The sequence below is a fragment of the Lepisosteus platostomus genome, chromosome 2 (assembly GCF_059453375.1).
Source record: "Lepisosteus platostomus isolate fLepPlt1 chromosome 2, fLepPlt1.hap1, whole genome shotgun sequence".
NCBI lineage: Eukaryota > Metazoa > Chordata > Actinopteri > Semionotiformes > Lepisosteidae > Lepisosteus > Lepisosteus platostomus.
Window position 1 is genome coordinate 55,120,066 of NC_142612.1, and position 21,706 is coordinate 55,141,771.

Consider the following 21,706-nt stretch of genomic DNA (forward strand, 5'->3'; position numbering starts at 1 on the left):
AACAAGGAAAATAGCAGAAACGCGGAATTTCATGTGCAGGAAATTGCAGTTTTTGAATAAAAAATAGTTTGTCTGGATATGTATATTAATCAATAATTAGTTTCCTTCAATTTATGGAAACTATTTTATTAACGTATTTAAAGTATTTCAATGTGAAAACAAGCAAAGCCTGACTTACAACACATAAAACTAACTCTTTTGAAAGACAAATATCTACAGGATTCGAAGGCGTCCTTGGCTTCAAGGATCACACATTCACGCCTATTTACACCGTGTTTTTTAAGACAACTATAGATTTTAATGTTCGGTAGTTCGACTTTGCTGCTTTGACTACTTTCATTGGGAAGATGGATCCAATTAACTCTATAGTTTAAATTCTCAGCAGTTAAAAGGTATATAATTTCAAAGAAAAAAATCATAAAATAAAAAACAAAATTTCATAAGGTGGTAAAAACGTAAGGACACTGACAAACCAAAGAAGGTCTCGGAGTATTTGGGAGTTAATAGTACGTCATCTAGACGTTTTCTGAATAAACCAGGTTAAACCGACTTTTAAATGGGAAGATTCTGCAATACATAATCTTATTCAAATACAAGAACGGTAAATGGGATGATCAAGAGCATAGCATCTACTTCTGAATTGGAGACGTCAGCACTCAAGGTCAGTTTTAAAAGGTACAAAAATATTGGCTCCACGTGCTTATTGACAGGTGGAGTTCTCATTTCCCACTGCATTATGGAACTTGTAGTCCAACATAACCAACAGGCACATTAGCGTTGAGTTAACCAGAGATGTACCAATTAGTGTAATATCATGAACAAAAATGTTAGCAGTAGCCATGTCCATGAACTAAGCATTAGAAATCCTAAACTGCATTAAAGTTATTGCTACAATAATAAGCTAACGCCTTTTTTTGTGTACAGTATGTGGTGGAGTCTGCTCCAATTAGTTCAAGAAATGTATGCAAGATGATGAAAACTCTTCGATGAAATATCAACTGACATTGTAATAAAACTAAAAAGTGATGTTGTCAATCGATTAATATGATTTTCAAGATATGCATTTAGCTTTTTTACGTGTGTCTTACGCTGAAAGATGAATACTATTAGGTAGCAGAAGAATGCCTCGCATTTACACACGTCAAAACAGTCCTTGGCCCAAAGTACATTTGGAGTATGGAAATCAACGTCATAGCAGATAACGTTTCTTTCGTTTCAGGAAAACGAATCTGTTTTTTTTTTACTGAGCACGCACACCAAATACAAGAGACTACAATGTACATGCTTATCAACAGATGAAATGCAATTAATCTCCCCCATCTGACTCTTCCAAAACACGAACAAATCAAGGTGGTGCGCTCTTAAAAAGGGGAATTGGGTTTTAGTGTGATTGATTATGACCTTTGTCCAATCAGAGGACCCGTACTCGAAGAAGGGGCGTGTGGGGGTTACAAGCTGATTGACTGTCACAAGTAACCAATCAGAACTCAACACAAGTGGAAGAGACCCGTGATGGATGTGAGTGAGACCCAATAGAGAGCCGGCAGGTGGGCGGAGCAGGAAGCGAGCTTCGCTAGGGCTCTGTGGTTGTTGTACGCGCAGGGTAAGACGAGCAGCATGGCGGAAGAGGAGAGCGATTTGGATTCAGAGAGACTCAAAGAAGAGCTGGAGAGTTTGTTGGACAATGGCGGGAAGGGCGGGAACGGTCTCCAGAGCAAGCTGTACTGTACCAGGTTTTGTCAGGTAAGTCGAGTCTCTGCGGTTAGCGCCTGGTGGGACTGTAGAGTAATTTACCAAAAGCGTTCCCCTCCCCCAGTATGATCACTCCTGTTAATGTTTACTTTTTTATTATTCCATTTGTAGTTAAGATATGTGTTTTTCATCTTTCATAAACGCTCGTTCGCCCACACGCAAAGCGAAGCAAATCTTCCTTGGTCTTTTGCAGCACTTTAATGAGTGACATTTTGTAAAACAACAGCCCCCTACACATACACACCAACACACAAGCTACCCCCGACACAATAACAGTGCTTCTTCCACTGTAGAAAAGCATTTTATGGGGTGTGAGCCCTCATTTAAAGACCCCAGACTTGCCATGCCCGTCTCTGGTCTATTTTCCTTGCGTCAGAATGATGGTCGGTCGTTGCCGGTAGAGTCGCCTTCTTTGCCAAATGTGTGTTAGAATTTGCTGTTGCATTTTTGTAAGGTGTCACCGTGAGGACATATTTAATCTGGATGCGGTGGGGATGCTCTGGCAAAACCACCTTACTGTGCATTTGAGGGCGATTTTTAGGATACAACGTCCGCTGCAGCAGACGGCAGACCTGTAGATGATTTACTTCCTATATTTGTAGGAAGGCGACACAGGCTGAAACTTTTTTTTTTGCGCGTCGGAGGGGGTCGTTAGTTTTCCTTCTGTTTGTATCCGAGAGGTGTAACAACGCCCAGGGACGTGCAGCCAGTGAGGGTTAGTCTTATCAAGATTTAGACGAACTCAGCAGGTGTGCGGGGGGGTCCGGCGATGGGGTTGACGTTTTATGTAAACTGGAGTGTGTGATCTCTGGCTGACAGAGTGCAATAGTAAAACCTGTCGTGGGCTGACATCTTGGCAGCCGTTGTAGTCCCTTTTTTTCTTGAACGGCTTGTTAGCAGGTCTTTGAAAAGGTGGTCCTGTGCCCGCTCGGTTTTTGAAATCCCTTTGTAATGCGATTTGGATTATTGCCTGTGCAGCCCGTACGGTGACATTGTCTTGATTCGTTAATTCCAGGGGAATTCGAATTGGTTAGAGGGCTACGTTTTCGTGAACTGGGAAAGGATCTGTCTCTGTGTCATGACCACCTGTTTAATGTGGATTTGTTTTTTTTCTGGACTGGCCCCTGACGTTTTATTTTCTGGACTGGTCTAGGCGTGTTCATGGAAAAGGCGTTCAGTCTTACATTATATGAAACTCGCAACTGGAAAAAAAAATAAAATTAACACTGAAGAGAAGTTGCTTTGTTCTAGGATGACTGATAAAAAAAAAACATTGATGTGAACATTGATTCACTGTACTGTTTAAAGTACATCAGGTAGTGTTCATATATCGCGATCTTACCACTGATAGTTATTCATTCAATTTTGAAAGTGCAGGTTGGTTTGGTTGTGGTCTTTTGTCATGCATCTGTCACTTATGTTAAATCTTTGATCTGTACAGATGACTTTTATCGATGCAACGTGCTTTAGTGGTATTTGGATGCTAGTTTTCTTAAAGGTAACTGCTGCAATTGGTAGTTTAATACCTTGATGTTTCAATTATATCCAAATGATGAAAAGCAGTAGTGGCTGTTTATCGACAGCTTTCATATAGATACCCAAGTGTATATAAAGAGTAATGAAAGTAGTGGTTCCGTTCTCCCAAATGAATAATAATTATGCCTGTGAAGGCAGTCCACGGCATAAGTATGTCATTGCATTTAGAACAGCCCTCTCAGGTTTTTATCCTGTATCCAAGGCTGCAGTAGGCACAGTATGAGTTCTAGATATGTTGCTGTGAAGTTAGCATGCAATGGATGTGCCACTCCCACCTCGCTGTCCATTTTTACTGATTCATTTTATTACGATCAAGATAAATTCACAGAAGATCGCTGTCAAAAATACGTTTCGAAGATACTTGTACAGGGGTGTGACTGCAGGAGGCTGTTTGGTTTTGGTGCATCAGTTACATTGATAAAGAGGAGTTATGAGGAGTAATAGAAAGTATAGAGGTACAGACGTATTGCACAAGCGTTCAAGTGAAGTAATGGTTTGCCTTTGCACAACAAGTTTCATCCCAAAGGATCCTAAAGCACCATATAAACTAAAGGGACCACAACAGTGGGATAAATGAGAAACTGCTTCACTAGTTCAGTTAAAGGGGCATTGTAGTAATCCCCCTACTCATAACCCCTTGGTTTAATGTAGTGTTCCTCAACCTTTTCCATCTCTCACGGCACACTTGCATGAATGCGGATTTAGTGGCCTACTCATCCCACATGCAGACTATTAGAAACAAACCATATATCAGTATTTAATCCAAGCTTGCTTCAGGTGGTAGTGGTAAAAGACCTCAGATCTTCTCCGTTTGGGTTTATGTCCATCAAACTTGAAAAACTGAACTTGCACTACACTTGATTCCCACATGAACTGTCTTCAGTTTAGTATGTATGCTGAATGAGCAACACTACACTTTTCGTTTTTTGCGTCTCTCATATTTTACTTTTCCAAAATTCTATGCCACATTCCCGTTAGTCTAAAGGCACACCACTAGGCCACAGTGCTCTGGTTTAAGGTCTCACCTGAAGGATGTGGATATGTCTCAGTTTGATACCTGTAGTTGTTTTTCTTCTATTCTTCTGTCCTTCATGTGAAGAAAGCAGCTTACTTCCAGTAATGCTCCTTCAAAATTAACTTCAGCTACAAATGTCACAATGGAAAACCATCAAAGGCTTGTACCCCAGGCTTATCAACACCTCTGATGTATCCACTGCTGTTCTGTAAACAACATGGCTCAGTGCAGCATTCTTTGGAGTAACTGGAAGAACCATTCATGTTTCTTCCTAATCACCATATGCAGCATGACAGGTGACAAGACTAGAGAAATGATTAAAGGTGGTGTCTTGCAAACAGGCTTTGCAACTCAGCTGCACACACTCAAATGCCATGAGCAATACCTTCCTCACAGGTTTTTTGTCTGACATTGCAAATAATGCTACACTGTTATACTGATCATGTAACACAATGGAATTTAACGACCAAGCTAAATGAAAATGCTGAAGGTGCTTTTCTTCATTTTCCAGTAACCAGTTGGTAATTCCATGTGTGAGCCGTACTGTCTTTGTCTTTTTGAAGGTGGTTGAAGAACACACTGGACGATGCCAGGTGCCGCTGCCTCAGTTGCAGGTGCTCCGAACGGCACTGTGCTGCTTCACCCAAGGCATTGCCACCTTCCCTGCTGACTGTGAGCACGTTCAGTATACCTTGAGCAGCCTTGCCTTGTGAGTACATATGGATGCACAGTTAACGCAACAGCAGTCAACCCCAGATGCTTGAAAGCCGTAATACTATTGTATTATACTACTATTGTTTGGTCTTAGTAGCTTGATGTCGGGAGAGTATTTTTATTTTATTCAAGTAATATGGCTCAACATAGTAACTTCAACTGTTGGCTAAAAAACTTAATGGCTGACTGAGACTGAAACTATAATCCCTTGGTTTAGTGTTAGCTGACGTTTACTTTACCACCAGTGTTAGCAAGGTAAGAAATGACAACAGCTTGTTTTTTTTAGTAATAGCTTACTGGGTCACAGACTTTGTCAGGTTTCTTGAAGTATCCCAGTATGCACGGGATATTCTGCAAACCGATCTTGCATGCAAGTGGAAGATTTCGTCATTCTCCCAGAAGACAGAAACTCTTCCTTTGCATCTTCTTTATAATAATATAATAATCATAATAATTACTTACACTTATATCGCGCTTTTACGGACACTCACTCAAAGCACTTTACAGGTAATGGGGACTCCCCTCCACCACCACCAATGTGCAACATCCACCTGGATGATTATGGATCCACCCACTGTGTTCTAAATATTTCTGATGTTGAAAAGTTTTATGAGGATGTTTAAGAAGTGTATTCATTAGTTTAGCTAATCTGTTTCTTTTGGCACATGGATATGTTTGTCGTCAACTAATTTTTTTTCATCACAGGAGCTTTTTTGAACTACTGCTATTTTTTGGTAAGGATGAATTCCTGGAGGATCCATTGAAAGACATTCTTGACTCATTTCAGGTGAGCCAGAATCACTGCACGCATTGTCACCCATAGCTGGCTTTCTTTGATCAAATCATTCAAAATAGTTCAAGAAATTGAAGATGAGGAAAATTTATGTTACAGTTCAGACTATAATAAACTTTTGGCAATATCAGCATTTCGAAGCATCTGTTTTTAAAAATAGATGCCTAATTTATAGTGCTAGTTTATTATGAGCATAGGCCTCTGGTGTCTTGTATTCCGGTTATTGATTCTGTACTTCTTGTCATAAAGGAATGCCACTCATGCCTATTGGGCCATGGAAATATGTACCTCATGCTGGTGAAACAGATTGTTAAAGAAGGTGGCCCATGGGAGAATCCAGTTTTGCAGGCTATCCTGAAGGAGATGACGCAACAGCAGGAAGAAGGTACTGGGCATGACTGAGTGTTGAACAGTTGAATTAAGTGTTTTACTTGGATTGACATTAGGTTTGGGGTCAATTCCATATTCTCCTTTCAATCCCATTCTGATTGATTTGTTTTTTAACATTCGCAGCATTGGAATTGTTTGGACACGTGGCACTGGAAAAACTGATCTTGGCCTCCCCCCCAGCCCTAATAGACATTGTTTAAGATGTATCAATCAAGTTAACAGTTTGTTTTATTTAAAACTGGGGCTGGCATGGGGCTCAGCTCTGGGGCCATGGGTTCAATTCTGAATCACTCAGTGCTCAATACAGTACATCAATACATCTGTGTGAAGTTTATATGTTCTCTCATGTTATGGATTTTCTCTGGGTGCTCCAGTTTCCTCCCACATTCCAAATACATACTGATAGGTTAGTTTGCGTCTGGGAAAACTGACCTGATGTGAGTGCATGTGTCTCTATTGTGCCCTGTGATGGCAGGGTATTTCCTGCCTTGCATCAGTTCTTGCTGGGATGGGGTCTGGTTCATCCACAAACATGAAGTGGTTAGAAAATGGATGGATGGAATTATTTCAAATGCTCTTTGTGTATTTTGTAAAACCATAGAAAAAATTATAGATTACTCTGCAAGTGAAATGGTGTCCGCCATGTTACAGTACTCGTGCATGATATATTTTCATCACATCTTTTCAGTGTGCTCAATGTTCACAATTCCACAATGCCTGCTGAATATGGAGCAAGAAGTTAGGGCACTGCTTCATCCTCTAACAAGCCATTTCTGTTTAACAGGTACTGTATGGAAAGAGGAATCTTGTTGGGAAGCAGTCCTATCGGTTTCATCTAAGGAGTGTTTTTTTTTTGTTTGTTTGTTAACAGTGGACAGATACTTAAGCTCAGAAGTTCCAGCTTTCTTTGAGTTCCGGGTTCGTTACTTACTAGCCTGTGAACGTATCCAGGAGGCTGTGGCACTGTCCAAGTGCTGTATACAGCATTCAGAAGTGGGAAGACATCTGTATTTCCATCAGGCTTATTTAACCTGCCTTTTAAAAGCATCTTTATATGATCATCTTCAAAAGGAGGTAAGGAGACGCATAGATTTAGTCTTAATTTTAAGAGAAACATGAAAGTTTGCTCTGGCCTAGTTGAGAATAAGGGTATTTACCCTAGTGTTCAGGTTAAATTCCTTTCAGGGCCTTCAGGATCTGGCCTCAATACACTTTCTTGACTATTTCAACAGGTAATGAAGGTTCTCACTAATCTGCAGTGTAGCAGAGATGCTGATGTCAGGGTACCCTCTTATGTGGAAGGAGCTTTGACATCCTTTAGGAATAAAAATACCTAATTGAAGGAATAAAATAATTGTCCTGTAGTACCTGTAACATTGGTCTTGGGTTTAAGATGGAATACATTTAACCTGATTTTATTAAATTAACAAACGTGACCATTATGTGTATATATGTGTCCCAGTTGAATTCCACCCATGTGTGGATTTCACACCTTTCCTCTTTTCCTATACTCTCTTTCAAGTTATTACTACTGGCTTTTCTGTGGTGTGCTGGCACGTCGTGTTAACCCTCTAATCTTGTGGCAACTGCTCTTCAGTTCACATATATTGGAGCTGCAAGTGTTTTCATTGTGAAGTCCCGAGTCCATTTTCATAAGAGATACAGCACTTAAGTAGCTGTTGTGACCTGGTTTTTCCAATTCCCTGGCTCGCACTGCAGACCCAGAGGTGGCTGTCAGGGATCACTGTCATGTGATGTGCTCACTCCACCTTGGCTTTAGCAGTGAACTTGCTGTCCCTCAACAGATGGCAATGATTGATGGGAAGGATGCTGTGGAGATCATCTGCAACACTGAGAATGAGGAGAAGGATGACTTGCTGTTGGTGCTGTGCAAAGCATTTCTAACCCAGCAGCTGCAGAATGGTGATATGTATTATATCTGGTAAGTTTATCTTTTTGCTGTCTTCAGTAATGTAGAACTTGAGTTGAAAGTCAAAGGTGGAATGATTTTATGTCATAGTTTGAGAATACCATAATAAATTTGCTTGTTGTCTCTCCATTTATCGGTAGAACAATGTTACTGTTTGTATATTGTGTATTCTCACCTTTTTATTTATTGCCTAGGGATCTTATCTTCATATGGAGCAAACTTCAGCTGCGGGCTAACCCTTCCAAACAGGACTTCTTAGAAGAATGCCATCAACTGATGTCAACTGCGACAAATGTTAAAATGATTTTTCCCTTCATGAAGATAATTAAGGCTGAAGTGAGTGTTTTTTCCTATTTAAAGGCTTAATAATAATACTACTAATAATAATAATTGCTTACATTTATATAGCGCTTTTCTGGACACTCCACTCAAAGCGCTTTACAGGTAATGGGGACTCCCCTCCACCACCACCAATGTGCAGCATCCACCTGGATGATGCGACGGCAGCCACAGTGCGCCAGAACGCTCCCCACACATCAGCTATCAGTGGGGAGGAGAGCAGATTAATGTAGCCAGTTCATAGATGGGGATTATTAGGAGACCCAGATTGGTAAAAGCCAATGGGAAATTTGGCCAGGACGCCGGGGTTACACCCCTACACTTTTTGAGAAACGCCCTGGGATTTTTAATGACCACAGAGAGTCAGGACCTCTGTTTTACATCTTATCCGAAGGATGGCACCTGTTTACAGTATAGTGTCCCCCTCACTATACTGGGGCATTAGGACCCACATGGACCACAGGGTGAGCGCCCCCTGCTGGCCCCACTAACGCCTCTTCCAGCAGCAACCTTAGTATTTCCCAGGAGGTCTCCCATCCAGGTACTGACCAGGCTCACACCTGCTTAGCTTCATCTTGCCCAAGGGAAGGGGGTATAGGTTCTCTGGTACTGGTGTTCAGCAGGTGACCAAGATAAGACCTTCATAAAGAGGAGAAAAGTAAAATAGAACACAGGCTACACTGCATGGGGATTGTTTGTTTTTTGTGCTCTGTAGAGCTGTAAAACATTAACAGCATTAAGCAGAACCAAGGATGCCTGTCCTGAATGTATTCTAAGGGTTTAATAGCACCTGGAGGGACAATCGGTCCAACTTTTTTTTTACTTTTAATAATTTAAAACTGCAGGTTGTTTCTCGGCCTCCTGCTTACGGACTCAGGAGCTTTAGTGCTAATTTGTAGATGCAGGCCCATCTATCTCCTTTGGTCTCCAACGGGTTATTGAGCAAAGGATCTCTTATGCCCGTTTTTTAAATAAATCAATATCGGCTTTGGCAGCTTGGGTTGTTATAGACTTGCCTCCACTTTTAAATAAAAGTATCATGTGTTCTTGGTTTAAGTGCCTTATCCACATTTTCTTCACTTGTGTTGTGATTCAGAAACAAACAACAAGTTGTTCCACTTGATTTTGGAGTATCCAATGAGTTGACCATGTCAGAGCCCTTGAGGATTTTGATTACCAGGTCACCTGATCCCTTGAGCCTTTTTTGTTGAAGACTAAAAATATTCAGTTCTTTTAGAGCTGTCCTGTCAGAGCAGGACATTCCTTTAAGCACAGGGATATATATCTGCCAGTTCTTCTCTGGACCAATTCCAGGGCAGCAATTCATTTATTGTAAGGTGCCAACAAAAATGAAAATTTACGTTTGTTTTCATTGAAGGCCAAGCATACCCTGGCTAATTAATGATAAGCCTACTCCAGTATCTCTAGTCCTGCAGTTTTAACTAACAAGTGAAAACCATGTCCTGAAAATACCAGGGTGCTATTTACCTATTGATGTTCTTCTGGATTTGAGATGAAAAAAATTGGTATTAACATACTGCCATCGTTGATATGCTTTGGTTTGTCTTCTTTCCAGCTGGGAGAAGAAGGCTTGCAGTTTTGCGTCGAGCTATGTGCATGTGCTCTTCAGATGGATCTCCGTCACGACCCAGTCGCCAAGTCCCTTGTGTACAAGATGATTGCTTATCTTCTTCCAAATGACTTGGAGGTTTGCCGAGCCTGTGCCCTTCTTGTTTTCTTCCTGGAACGCACAGTGGACTCTTACAAGATTGTTTATCTTCTTTACACCTACCCTGACCAGGAGTATCACATGGATTCCAGCGTGATTAAAAACCACATACGTTTCGAATTGCTCCAGATCTTGAAGAGGGGATTGTTTTTTGATCCAGAGTTTTGGAACTTGATCACGCTAAAGACGAACTGCCTGTCTTTGATGAGTGAGAAAGTGATGAAAGCAGCCCTGAATGAGACTGTGGAGGATGATAAATGGATTCAAAATGATAGTATTAAAGAGACATATAAAATGCATTCAGAAATTCCAGACAAGCACACTAGCCAATTGATGAACTACTCTGTTAAAGACCGGCGTAAGCCTGCTCCTAAACGTTGCATCAGGCACTCGGAGGCAGCCTCAGAGATCCCCATCAGGAGGCGAGGAAGAAAACCTGGAAAACGTGTTAAAGTTATAGATACGTCGGCATTAAGGCGATCCCTAAGACAGCTCGATATGATTCAGGAAAACTCCATGAAACAGCTCTCCAAAAGACAACAAAGACACCTCGGCCGACAGGCAGAAAAAAAAACCCTGAAACGTCGCGGTAGAAAACCCAGTTGGTTTCTACCGGAGACCAACAGACAGGCAGAGAACAGTGCTCCGAGGCGTGTTGGGCGCCCTAGGAAGAAACCTCCACAATCCCCTCTGGAAGTTGCGCTTCCGAAACTCACCGCATCCGAGACGGGGCAAGGTGAGTCGCAGCAGGTCTCCCAGGAGCAGCCAGCAGCTGATGAGGTGACCCCTCTTTCACCATTACCCGAGACCGTGCCCATAGAGGAAACCCCTCAGTCTCCAGGAAGGGCTTCACCGATGCAAGTTTCCTACCAATCCCTAGACTCCCTAGGAACACCCCTTCTGGATACAATGCTGGAAGTGTCCTTCCCCGATAACGAGGCGATGGAAATACCTGTTGAAAAACTAGAGGTGGTTGAACAGCCGCAAGAACTAATTGAGCAAACGGATGTGGCTCCAGAAGACTCGATGATCAACCACCAGGACACCTGTGCAGAAGAGCCCTCTGGAGGTCTGAGTGAGAGGGAAGCAGAACCTCCTGTCAAGCAAGAAGACAACACGACAGTGGAGGAACCTGTTCTGCCACAAGAACCCATAGCTGAAGCTTGTGAAATCCAGCAGTCCAGTAACATAGAAGTAGATGATGCCACCTTGCAACAGCAGGATAACGGGACTGATGGCCAGATGGACATTAAGGATGAGGAGGAGAATACAATTCAGTCCCCTGTCAAAGCGCCAGAAGAGAATGCGGAACTGCCCACTGTAATGCAGGACAACATACCTGAGTGCACTGTGCTGGAGCAAGGGCTTCCAGATGTACTTCCAGAAGGTCCTGTGGTAGCTCGGGATAAGTCCCCTCAAGGTCTTGTCATAGAACTGGATACTGTGCTTGAGGCTCATGTGGCAGAGCTGGTCTGTACACCTGAGGCTTTAGTTGCAGAACCAGAGGTTTTAACTCACGGTCTAGATTCATTTGTTGAAGAAACCAATAGAGCGCCCGTAGAGGCTAGCGAACCAGATGACAATGTGAAACAGGCTGCTTCCCCTCCAAAACTTGAGCAAGAGCAGCATACTGTGTCACCACCAGGAAATGATCCTGATTTCAAAAGCTCTCCAAAAACAGTTTTGGGTAATACTTTGAGCAGAAGTGAAAACTGTGTGCCCAGGCATCGTTGTATGTTGTGCAACAAAGACTTCATGGGTGGACACATAAAACGCCATGCATTGGTTCATCTACAAAAAGGAAACCTGCGTTGTGTGTTGTGTGGTAAAACATACAAGCAAAGGAATTTCATGCTTAATCACCTGAAGGAACACCTTCAAAAAATGAAAAGCAAAAAGCGTCCGCCAGATACCCAAAGCAATGAAAATTGCACTCCAGTTGAAAATGGAACTTCTGAAACTTGCGAGCGTGACGTCATATCTTTACCCCCAGATCTTAAACATTCAGCAGCGGAAGTAGAAAATCATGTAGAAAACCATAACAGAATTAATGTAAATCTAGAACATGTAAGTAATGAGTCACAAGGTTTGCTGAAGAGTGACAAAAATGAAATTGCATGTGCTGCAAAAGATCAGTCAATGGTGCAGAGAGCTAACGGATCTATTTCAAAGCAAAAGTCAGAGTGCCAGAAAGAACAATTCAGATGCCCTGCAGAGGGGTGTGCGAGGTCTTTTGTTAGACAGTGGGTTCTCGTTAAACATGTAAAGAAAGCTCACCCGAATGATATGAAAGTCCAGGAGTGTACATTTCTCTGGACAAAGGGAAAGTGCCAGTATTGCCAAAGAAAATTTCTGTGTCTGCAGCATTACTCGGACCACCTCAAGAGGCATGATGGTGCTCACAGGTATTTTTGTCAGCACTACAGCTGCAACGAAAGATTCAAAACGCAAGCAGAACTTGGGCAGCACCTAAAAACCCACTCGCAGTTTCAGGCACAGTGTAGTTTTCCAGAATGCTTTGAACTTTTTTCTGATCTCTCCCTGCTGCATGAGCACGAATGTTGGCATTACTCCCTAATGACAAACCTAGACGGAACTCCTTCAGCAGCAGCTTCCGGGCACAACTCCGCGGAGGCCAGTGGCATCCTGGTGAAAAGAAAAAGAAAAAAAGACGCACAAGAGGCTCCCATCCAAGATCTGAAAGTCCGAAAAGAATCCGCACAGCCAAAGACCTACATACCTAGTGGAGGAGGCAAATCCATCTTAAATTCAGTGGAAGTCAAGGTTGCCACACCAGAGGCCAAATCCTTGGAGCAGCCAGAAGATGGTGCGAGGGAGCATTCCGCGGCCGGCAGGGTTTCCGATGGACAGCTGTTAAATGGGCATGCCGATGAAGATAAACCGGCTTCTGCTCAGCTGCCGGAAGGAGCAGCTCAGGCACTGGATCTGCAGGACCACGCGCCGGAGGCGGGGAAGAAAGACACCGGTCCGACAGAAATTAAATCGGAGGGGGTTGCCGGAAAGGATCTGGAAAAGGCCCCCCCGCCCCAGGACGTTTCCACGGCAGCCCTTAAAAAGCCCAGACGGTACGACGATGAAGTTTACTCCTACGGGGGCACTTCCAAAAAGCCGTTCATCCGGCCTCCGCCTTCGGCGTACCTCGCTGAGCAGTACATCAGCATGCCCAAGCGCAGGAAATCGCCCGCCAAGGCAGAGTCTCCCAGCTCTGCGCCGCAGTCGGAGCAGGCTGGCGGTGTTCAGAGACACAGGTGCACTAAGTGTTTTGCACTCTTTGACAAAGCAGAAGAACTGCAGAGCCATCTTGCCCAGAAGAAGTGTCAGGCTTTCTTTGGCTTTGATTCAGATGAAGAAAGTAAGTGGTGGTGTCTTTTTTTTTTCCTTGTTGTTAAAGCATTGGATTCTGTTCTTCTTTTCAGCACATTGCATTCGTGTTGTCATACCCGAATACCTTTTAAGGTGAAAATGCAAATGATAAAGTCATCGATTCTCCCTTGCTCAACAAAATGCAAGAGTGAAATTATATCAGATTGAGGTGTAACACCTGTTACTTCTCGGAAAAGCAGGGGACCTTAAAGCTGAATATAATTCGGACATACCTGGCTTGGTTTAGAAGTATTTTGTTGTTTAATTTTCACATTCAAAACCTGCAGGGTGTGGTTAGCATTTTGATTTCCTGACCTGGCCAGCAATGCAACGTTAAGTGGCATTTGTCTATAGTGACATGTTTGAAAAAGCAGCAGGAGGACTAAAAAATAAATGTAACATGTACGCTTTTTTCCAACACTTAGGATTTCCTGTTGTGAATAGCTAGTTGTCTCTATGACTTAGCTGACAACTACAACCTCCGTACCTCCACAAGGAGAAGGAAGGTCAAGCACAGAGTCTAGTTTCATGTATTTGCTTGAGAATGGAGACACTGCAATAGGGTTCTCACCCCTCTGTGAAAGGCCTTCCGCTAACACGTGAATATAAAATATTCGAGGGGAGAGCTGTCGGCATGCAAGTTACAAAAGAGCAAGTCGAGTTTAATACCATGCTGACTTAAGGTTTCAGGCAAGAAAAGCATGTGAAGGTTTTCTACCGATTTTTCTTTTGGTGTCAATTGTTGTGGTGAAGGTGCTTAATGCTGAAGATGTCTAGGATATCTGTTGTGGGGTTATACAATAACTTCTACACTTCCCTTTAAAACTTTAAGGTGGCAGATCCAATTGCCTTCAGCGATGGATCCCTTGTAGCAGCTTATTTCAGAATTGAAGGAGCAGTTGATCTTCTTCCCATCATGCATTAATACCATGGTGGTCTTAAGAGGAATGGGATGAGCAGACTGAGCTGGCCAGCTTCACTCCTCCAGCTTCAGCACTGCTTCTTCTCATGCGTGCAGGTTGCGTAGATGCTCGGGAATATTGGATGCATCCAGGGAAATGTTCCCAGCAAGCAAACTGCGAGGATATACTGAGAATGAAAAGTTACTCCGGTAGAAGGCAGAATATTCCGAAAAGGTGCACTAAAAAGAAAGCAAGCTAACTTCCTTTAACTGCAGAGAACCTGGATAGTGCAGCACTGTCTTCTATATCCTCTTTTGAGCCACACATAGTTAACCTAGAAATAGTATTAGCTATTATTAGTATTAGGTTGTGCTGAGGTCTCAGCTGCATAAATATTAGTTCTTGCATTAAGACAGCAATGCTGAATAAGAAAATGTAGCCATGCTAAAGTAGAAAGTATTACTGTCATGGAAATTATAATGGTTCAAGTTGTTTGCACATTAAAAATAATCCCAACTTGTTTTTTTTTTTAAAGAAATGATTTCAAAGAATTAAACAAGTACAAAGTACTTCCATTTACCTTCCATTTCCATTTTAAAAGTTGCAGTCTCCCCTCGCCCATGTCAGCCTTGATCTCTTTGGTTAAAAGACCTCCTGGTTATTGAATATACGCCTGCACTAATGAACGCATCCAGTCACATGAGGAAAAAGACACTGCAGTCTAGGTAGTAAATGAAACATCTGGGAAACTTTTACCTACTTCTAGGTTTGGAAAACGAGCTGATCTCAACAATTCTGATTTGTTGTTCTCTAGAAGCTAAGCATGTTTTGTTTTTAATTTAGGATGATGAAAATGGAAAGATTTCAGTGATCTTGGTCTGTAGTTCTACGTAAATTGAAACTTATAAACTTTATTTTGTACATGTGTTTCACTAGAATCTTAATGAATGCCATATGAAGGCAGTAAGACACTAAGAACCGTTGATAAGACCAGGAGTGTATTTTAGTATCTGTATAGCGAGTCAGTATTATAGAAGCCTGTTAGCGCCACGGAGGAAAAGTGTTTTCGTGTTTAAACGAGATAACGCTGTGTTATGATGAGATACTGCTAGCACAATGCCAGCAACAGGACTCTCTTCATAAATGTATATTTCTGTAGGCTATGGCAGCAACTTGCATGCTGTCCTGGAATTGTTCTTGTTTTGTGTTCCTGTATGTCTTTACGTTAATGTCTGTACAAACCGACACACACATAGTGTTTCTTCTCTCATCTAGTGACAGTTTCCTTCCATTTGCTACGTAATTCCGAATTCAAACGTATTTGACAAGCATGGGCTGAAAGTCTTTGGGTTTTTTGTGCTTAAATGGTCAATGATTGATCAACAGTAACAGTAAACCAACGCATATACAGTAAGTCTAACTGTTAGTCATTGTAAATATTCTACTCAGTTTTAAGTAGGCAACAGCCTATCTGCATATTACTGCAGTTTCACGCAAAGTATACAATACTTTTGCAAAGTTGCATTCTGCTTTTCACAAAAATAGTGAAAATGACATGCGTTTAAGCCGGGAGTGCTCCGTCATAGGGGATTTTACTGCATGTACACTGAAGACTTTACATATGCTCCTTTAGACTAATTTGCACAACGAGGAGTATGCCGATATTTCCAGTGGTTAATGTCCGCACACAGTTGCATGGGACAATGTTGCATACATATTGAAATCTATCAATATATTAGGTAGTATTGTTTAACACATCGTTTAAATGCAATGCTATCTAATTGAATGCAATAACTTCTTTTTCTCCGTGGTGCTAATATGCTTCCATGCAGTAGGTACGAAAGAATGTTTTCCCTATTGGTTATAGTTTGACGTAATTAATAGCGGCCCCTAGAGGTATAAAGGAGGCACTTCTTCTCAAATCTTTCACCGCTTTGCCCCTGAGCCAAACAGAATGCCTGCCTTATTGTTTGTTTAGAGCGCCAAACCAGTTTCTACACTTTTTTAATGCATTACAGTCATGTAGGTTTTTTTAAAAAAGCCCTATAAAATCAGGAGCATTTTAAAATTATACTATGACCAGGTTACTTGGATTCTTTTCACTTCATACTGTTTCCTTTATCAGCTTGTGCAAAATGTGGACTATCTGCTTTGCAGCCTTGAGCGCAGGCCTTCACCTTTGTACATATATAATATTAATGTGCCTATGCATTAGATCTGGAATAGAATGCTTTTTGTATGTTTAATTTGATTGTTTGAAGTTAACAGGCTAATATGAAAGGTTTATCAACACTGAATGACCAGGATGTCCATTGAAAAGTTAAGAAATGTGATTCCAATTTCAGAAGCATCTTACAGCTAAGGTAGTAAACTTATCTGGCCTGTTTTCTTTCTTATGGGAAGTCTGTGGTGCCAAGGGCTGGGTTTTGACGTTGTTGAATTAGGAAACGGTGACAGCTGTCCAAAATTTGACTTTATTCTAAAGATTAACGTTTGTTTTTTTGTTGAGCTAGGCATACTACCTCTTCAGTTATTCTTGCTTTTTGTTTGTAGTGGAGTGAGATTCTTCAAGAAAGTGAAGAGCCTTATGGAAGGAAGAGAAAGTATTAGGTGTTGAACCATGATCATTTAGAAGTGAATGATCTTGAGATTAGAAAAAAATTAATTCTTTTTAGTTGCTAAGCACTTGACTTGCTACATAAGTTGTATAAGTCTTAAGTAAGCTTATATGATGACTGTTATATTCTCTAATAAATCTGTAAATTTGGCCTTCTTTTGCAGCTGTCAGTGCTCAGCTGTTGTGGGGTTTAGGTTCTATACTGGATTCAGAGGACAAATTGCAGCTGTTTTGTTTGTACTTCCTGTTTAAAAGCTCACATATATGCGCTTGAAGAAAGGTTCACATCTTAACTTGCTGTTCAACTGTCGCTGAAACATTCAGAACGGCCTTCTGCCTTGTTGAGCTCTGTGGGATGCACTGTAATGCTTAAACATACAGACACGGGATGATAGGCCTTTCCAGCCAGAGGGATCATGTGGAAATACGATTTGAACTTTTCAGCTGATCAAAGTACAGGTGCTCAGGGTCAAAACTTTGAATGTGTTATGTATTGCAGGTAAACGAACAGTGATTTTTGTGTGCCATAATTGACTTTATTGCTCACTGTTTCACATAGAATGAACATAATGTGATCCACACAAATGTCTCCTTGCTGTCAGATTTCTGTTCTGCAGCATCTCAATGAGTTTCCTCTTACTATCACAACCCAGACATGCAGACCCAGATTTAATGTGGCATCACAACACTTTCTTTCAACAGCAGCAAGGCGAACAAAACATGGACCAACACAAAGTTCAGCTAAGGAATGGTCTTTTTCTAATAAAATGCAACTAATTAAAAAATGCATTGACATATTTGGTCATTTAAGAATGGTGCTGTTTGTTACGTGTTTTACTTCGATTCCCTGCACTGTGCTTGTACATTTGCTTGTACAGCAGGTGTGAGCCTGGTCAGTACCTGGATGGGAGACCTCCTGGGAAAAACTAAGGTTGCTGCTGGAAGAGGTGTTAGTGGGGCCAGCGGGGGGCGCTCACCCTGCGGTCCATGTGGGTCCTAATGCCCCAGTATAGTGACGGGGACACTATACTGTAAACAGGCGCCGTCCTTCGGATGAGACGTAAAACCGAGGTCCTGACTCTCTGTGGTCATTAAAAATCCCAGGGCGCTTCTCGAAAAGAGTAGGGGTGTAACCCCGGTGTCCTGGCCAAATTTCCAATTGGCCCTTACTAATCATGGCCTCCTAATAATCCCCCTCTATGAATTGGCTACATTACTCTGCTCTCCTCCCCACTGATAGCTGATGTGTGGTGAGCGTTCTGGCGCACTATGGCTGCCGTCGCATCATCCAGGTGGATGCTGCACATTGGTGGTGGTGGAGGGGAGTCCCCATTACCTGTAAAGCGCTTTGAGTGGAGTGTCCAGAAAAGCGCTATATAAGTGTAAGCAATTATTATTATTATTATTATTATTATTTCTGCAGCTGATGTTCCCCTGTTTCTTGCCCTGCACATGTGACTCCTGAAATTAGACAGAGGAAGGGCAGAACAGACTACTGTTCAATCGTTTGTTGCCATTTTAGGCTCAGTAGGTTGAGAGCACAGTATAGTGTCCCAGAGCAGTTATTAAAGCTTTTCAGCAGGTAAATGGATAGTCCAATTTCACATAGTTTTCCATTGCCATTTTAGGGTTATAAAAGTGCTGTAAGAAATGCATCTTACCTTGAAGGGATTGGTTAAGGAGCTTTAATACAGAGGTAGATTTTGCAGCTGGCCACTGGGTTTTGACTGTTCTAACAAGCCCCCCCAGGAGCTTCATCATGGAAATGAAATCCCACATTACTGATTGTGGGAATTAATAGACAGGGGAGCTGTATAACTTGAGGCCTTGATTGTGGGAATAGTCTAGAATAGTTAACTGTAAAACCAGAAACACACCTCTCCAGTCCTGGCTTATGTTGTGAGCTAATAATTACCCAGTTCAGCTCATTGTTTAACAAGCTAAAGCCTTTACTTGCTCTCTAGGAGCTAGAGATTTAAAAGGACCCCAAAAAAACTTTCTGGGCTCTGGCCCTTAAGGACTAGTGTTGGATGTATGTTGGCTATGTTTTTTTTTTCTTTTTTTTTGCTGCTCCGTTAACCCAATTCCATCTGACTTATTGTAAACCTAATATTTTCAGTCCGATAATTGTGATGCTCAAGTGCTACTTTGCCATTATAACCACCATTTATGAAACTCACAAACTTAACGCATCCTCTTTAGATTGGAAGGCAAATATTTCATGCTCCAAATAGCTCAAAAACCAGGGACTACAAATGCAAATGAGCTTTTTCTCCAACTCTGGTTCACCTAAAGAGTTGTACACTGTCCCTTTTCAATAAACTAAGCTAATGTAAAGAATCTATCAACCTGTAACAATTACGTCTATAGAACACTGTGTCTTCTGATGATACCAAGTTAGCTCTTGAGTTGCTTTGCAATTGTATTAGTGATATGATGTTTAAATAACAGATTCTCATGCCTTTCTGTCCTCTCTCCTCAGGTGCCTGATAAAATAAGTATGAAAAGACTGTTTCCATGTGAAGCCAGGACTGAAGATGCTCCTGTGTTTGTCAAGTCAATGTTTGACTGTTTTAACTGGCCTTGAGCACAGGGCTACCTCAGAGCACTTTTGAAACTGAACGCCACAGCAACGAGAGCAAGAGGAGTTCAAAAGACTTGTGTTCAGAAATCTTATCTGATAAACACACTGGGGAAGGGGAGGGATTTAAAATGCGGGGAAAAAATAAAAACACAACCTCTAAGAGGTACCCAAGTTCTCTGTATACAGAGCTGTGTAACAAGATGCCCAAAAGACGATTGGAAAAAGAGCTTGTTGCGGTAGTGGAAGAGCGGGGGTAAAATTCAGTCTGTGAGACTGGAACGGAAGCCTTTAGTTGACCACATTCTGCGATGATTCAACTCTAGCAAATTCTGGACCCTTTCCCAAACTCCAAAGTGCCTGGAACTATTCGGTCGGCTTCTTTCTGCTGTTGGTGCATGGAGATTGGGATGCAGTAGGAATGATGATCGCCTGGCACCTGATCTGAATGTTCGGAGCTTGCTAGGGATGAAGTGGAGAAAGACGTACTCATTTTGTTAAATTATTTTATCAGCGACAGCCGAATCAACTGCCCCAGTATTTATTGCACACTAGTAGTTTATTCACCTCATAATTCGCATTGCTGCTGCAGAATACAGGAATCACTAACACAATAGGTATTTGTTTCATCCAGCCCACTAATGTTTTTTTTTCCCCCTGTGTGCTCTCCATTCTAGCTGCACTGTTTATATTAAGGAATTGTATTCAGTATTGTAAGCGTTTCAGTCTTTGTGGTGAGAAGCTGCTCAGGTAGAGATGGCCAGCACATTGGGTTTGCCATCCTTTAACACCAAGGATAGATAAATCTTTGTCCAGGTGTCAGGAGAGGGGGAGCAAGCACTAAGCACCTAAAGATAACAACCAAATTGATTTGCCTTTTCTGAATGGGCTGTTTCCAAGCTGCAGTTGCGGGTAAAACCAGTCCTACAGCACCACAGGTTTGCTAGATTTCATTTTGCTGCAAGTATCAGCTGAACCTGTGAACTAATTGGAACCGGTTAAGCACAGTCTCCAGGTGTGAATCAGATTGTCATGTAAACACCCTGGAAGAGCAAGACTGTGGCCCTGCAAGACTATGGCTACCAGCCACTGTTCCTCTGGAACTGCATTGATGTTGATCACATGTCACAGTGGTCTTCCCCGTAAGCACCAGTGTACTGCTAACAGTGTAGTGCCTTGTGCGGTCCTCGCCTTTCGAGACATCCAGTGGTTTGTTTCTGACCCAAAGCTATGATGCAGATAGTGCAGTCTACACCTGCTGTTCTGGTAGTAACGCCCTGCAGCAGGCCCCAGAATTGAGACAAGATTAAAAGATGTGAGCCACCACTGCTATCAAGACACACGCACAGATTATAATAGGATTACATGGGGTTTAAATTCTTCATCTTCTTTTATCAGAAGGTGATTTTTTTGTCTTTACTTTTTTTTTTGGTTCTAAATGAGTGTCTTTGAGATTATAGTATGGTGTCCTCAATGTGGCACATGTAAATTGTAACTGTTTCCCTTGGAACAGTAGAAGTCTTTTTATAAGTTATATAAGGTTTTAACAAGGATATGTCAATTTTGGGGGGGGGAATGTTTTAAAATCTGCTTTCTGCTAAATTAAAAAAACACTAATTAGAAACGAGTAGATTTGTGTTTTTATACAAAAGTGCTGATCACCAGTATATTCAATGATTTGTAAGATATTGGAACCTCTATGTAGAAATGCAGAAATAATCTTGTAGGATCACTAAAACTGAAAACCGTCGCAGTAGACTAAATACGTTGCCTCCATCTGACAAGTGTACTGACAAGGACCCAGAAGGGTTGCCAACAAAAAATGCAGCAGCACAAAACATAAGCTTGTCTTGGATTTGCAACCATCGAGGTGCTCCTATTCATTGAATGTTTTACTTTCCTCTGAGAGGAGGAAAGCACACTTATTAATTACTGTTAATCAAGGACAGGGGGTCAAAACTGGAAATTGAAGCTGTATTCTTTCTGAGAGCAGTATAGGAAGCTTTTCTTTACACAAAGAGGTG

At 41.8% G+C, this 21,706-nt stretch overlaps 1 protein-coding gene across 2 annotated transcripts; it reads left to right on the plus strand.

Annotated features, from left to right (window-relative positions):
• The first annotated feature begins 1,571 nt into the window (after nucleotides 1–1,571).
• On the plus strand, nucleotides 1,572–21,306 carry znf654 (zinc finger protein 654). 2 transcript variants are annotated; one of them, XM_088608703.1, is made up of 9 exons: nucleotides 1,572–1,743; nucleotides 4,867–5,012; nucleotides 5,723–5,804; nucleotides 6,060–6,195; nucleotides 7,072–7,274; nucleotides 8,006–8,142; nucleotides 8,325–8,466; nucleotides 10,046–13,571; nucleotides 19,584–21,306. In XM_088608703.1, exons 1-9 carry the CDS (start codon nucleotides 1,618–1,620, stop codon nucleotides 19,589–19,591), a joined length of 4,506 nt encoding a protein of 1,501 aa, XP_088464829.1. In that variant the 5' UTR covers nucleotides 1,572–1,617; the 3' UTR covers nucleotides 19,592–21,306. The 2 variants fall into 2 exon arrangements, with proteins under 2 accessions (XP_088464829.1, XP_088464830.1); XM_088608704.1 differs by lacking the exon at nucleotides 1,572–1,743 and having other exon boundaries at nucleotides 4,958–5,016; nucleotides 5,726–5,804.
• The last annotated feature ends 400 nt before the right edge of the window (nucleotides 21,307–21,706 follow it).

What these genes read in the sequence shown, in the direction of transcription:
- znf654 (XM_088608703.1), top strand. Translation starts at nt 1,618, where the DNA reads ATGGCGGAAGAGGAGAGCGATTTGGATTCAGAGAGACTCAAAGAAGAG. An exon ending in ACATTCTTGACTCATTTCAG is followed by an intron (nt 5,805 to 6,059) that starts GTGAGCCAGAAT and finishes CTTGTCATAAAG; the next exon opens with GAATGCCACTCATGCCTATT. An exon ending in TGAAGATAATTAAGGCTGAA is followed by an intron (nt 8,467 to 10,045) that starts GTGAGTGTTTTT and finishes TCTTCTTTCCAG; the next exon opens with CTGGGAGAAGAAGGCTTGCA.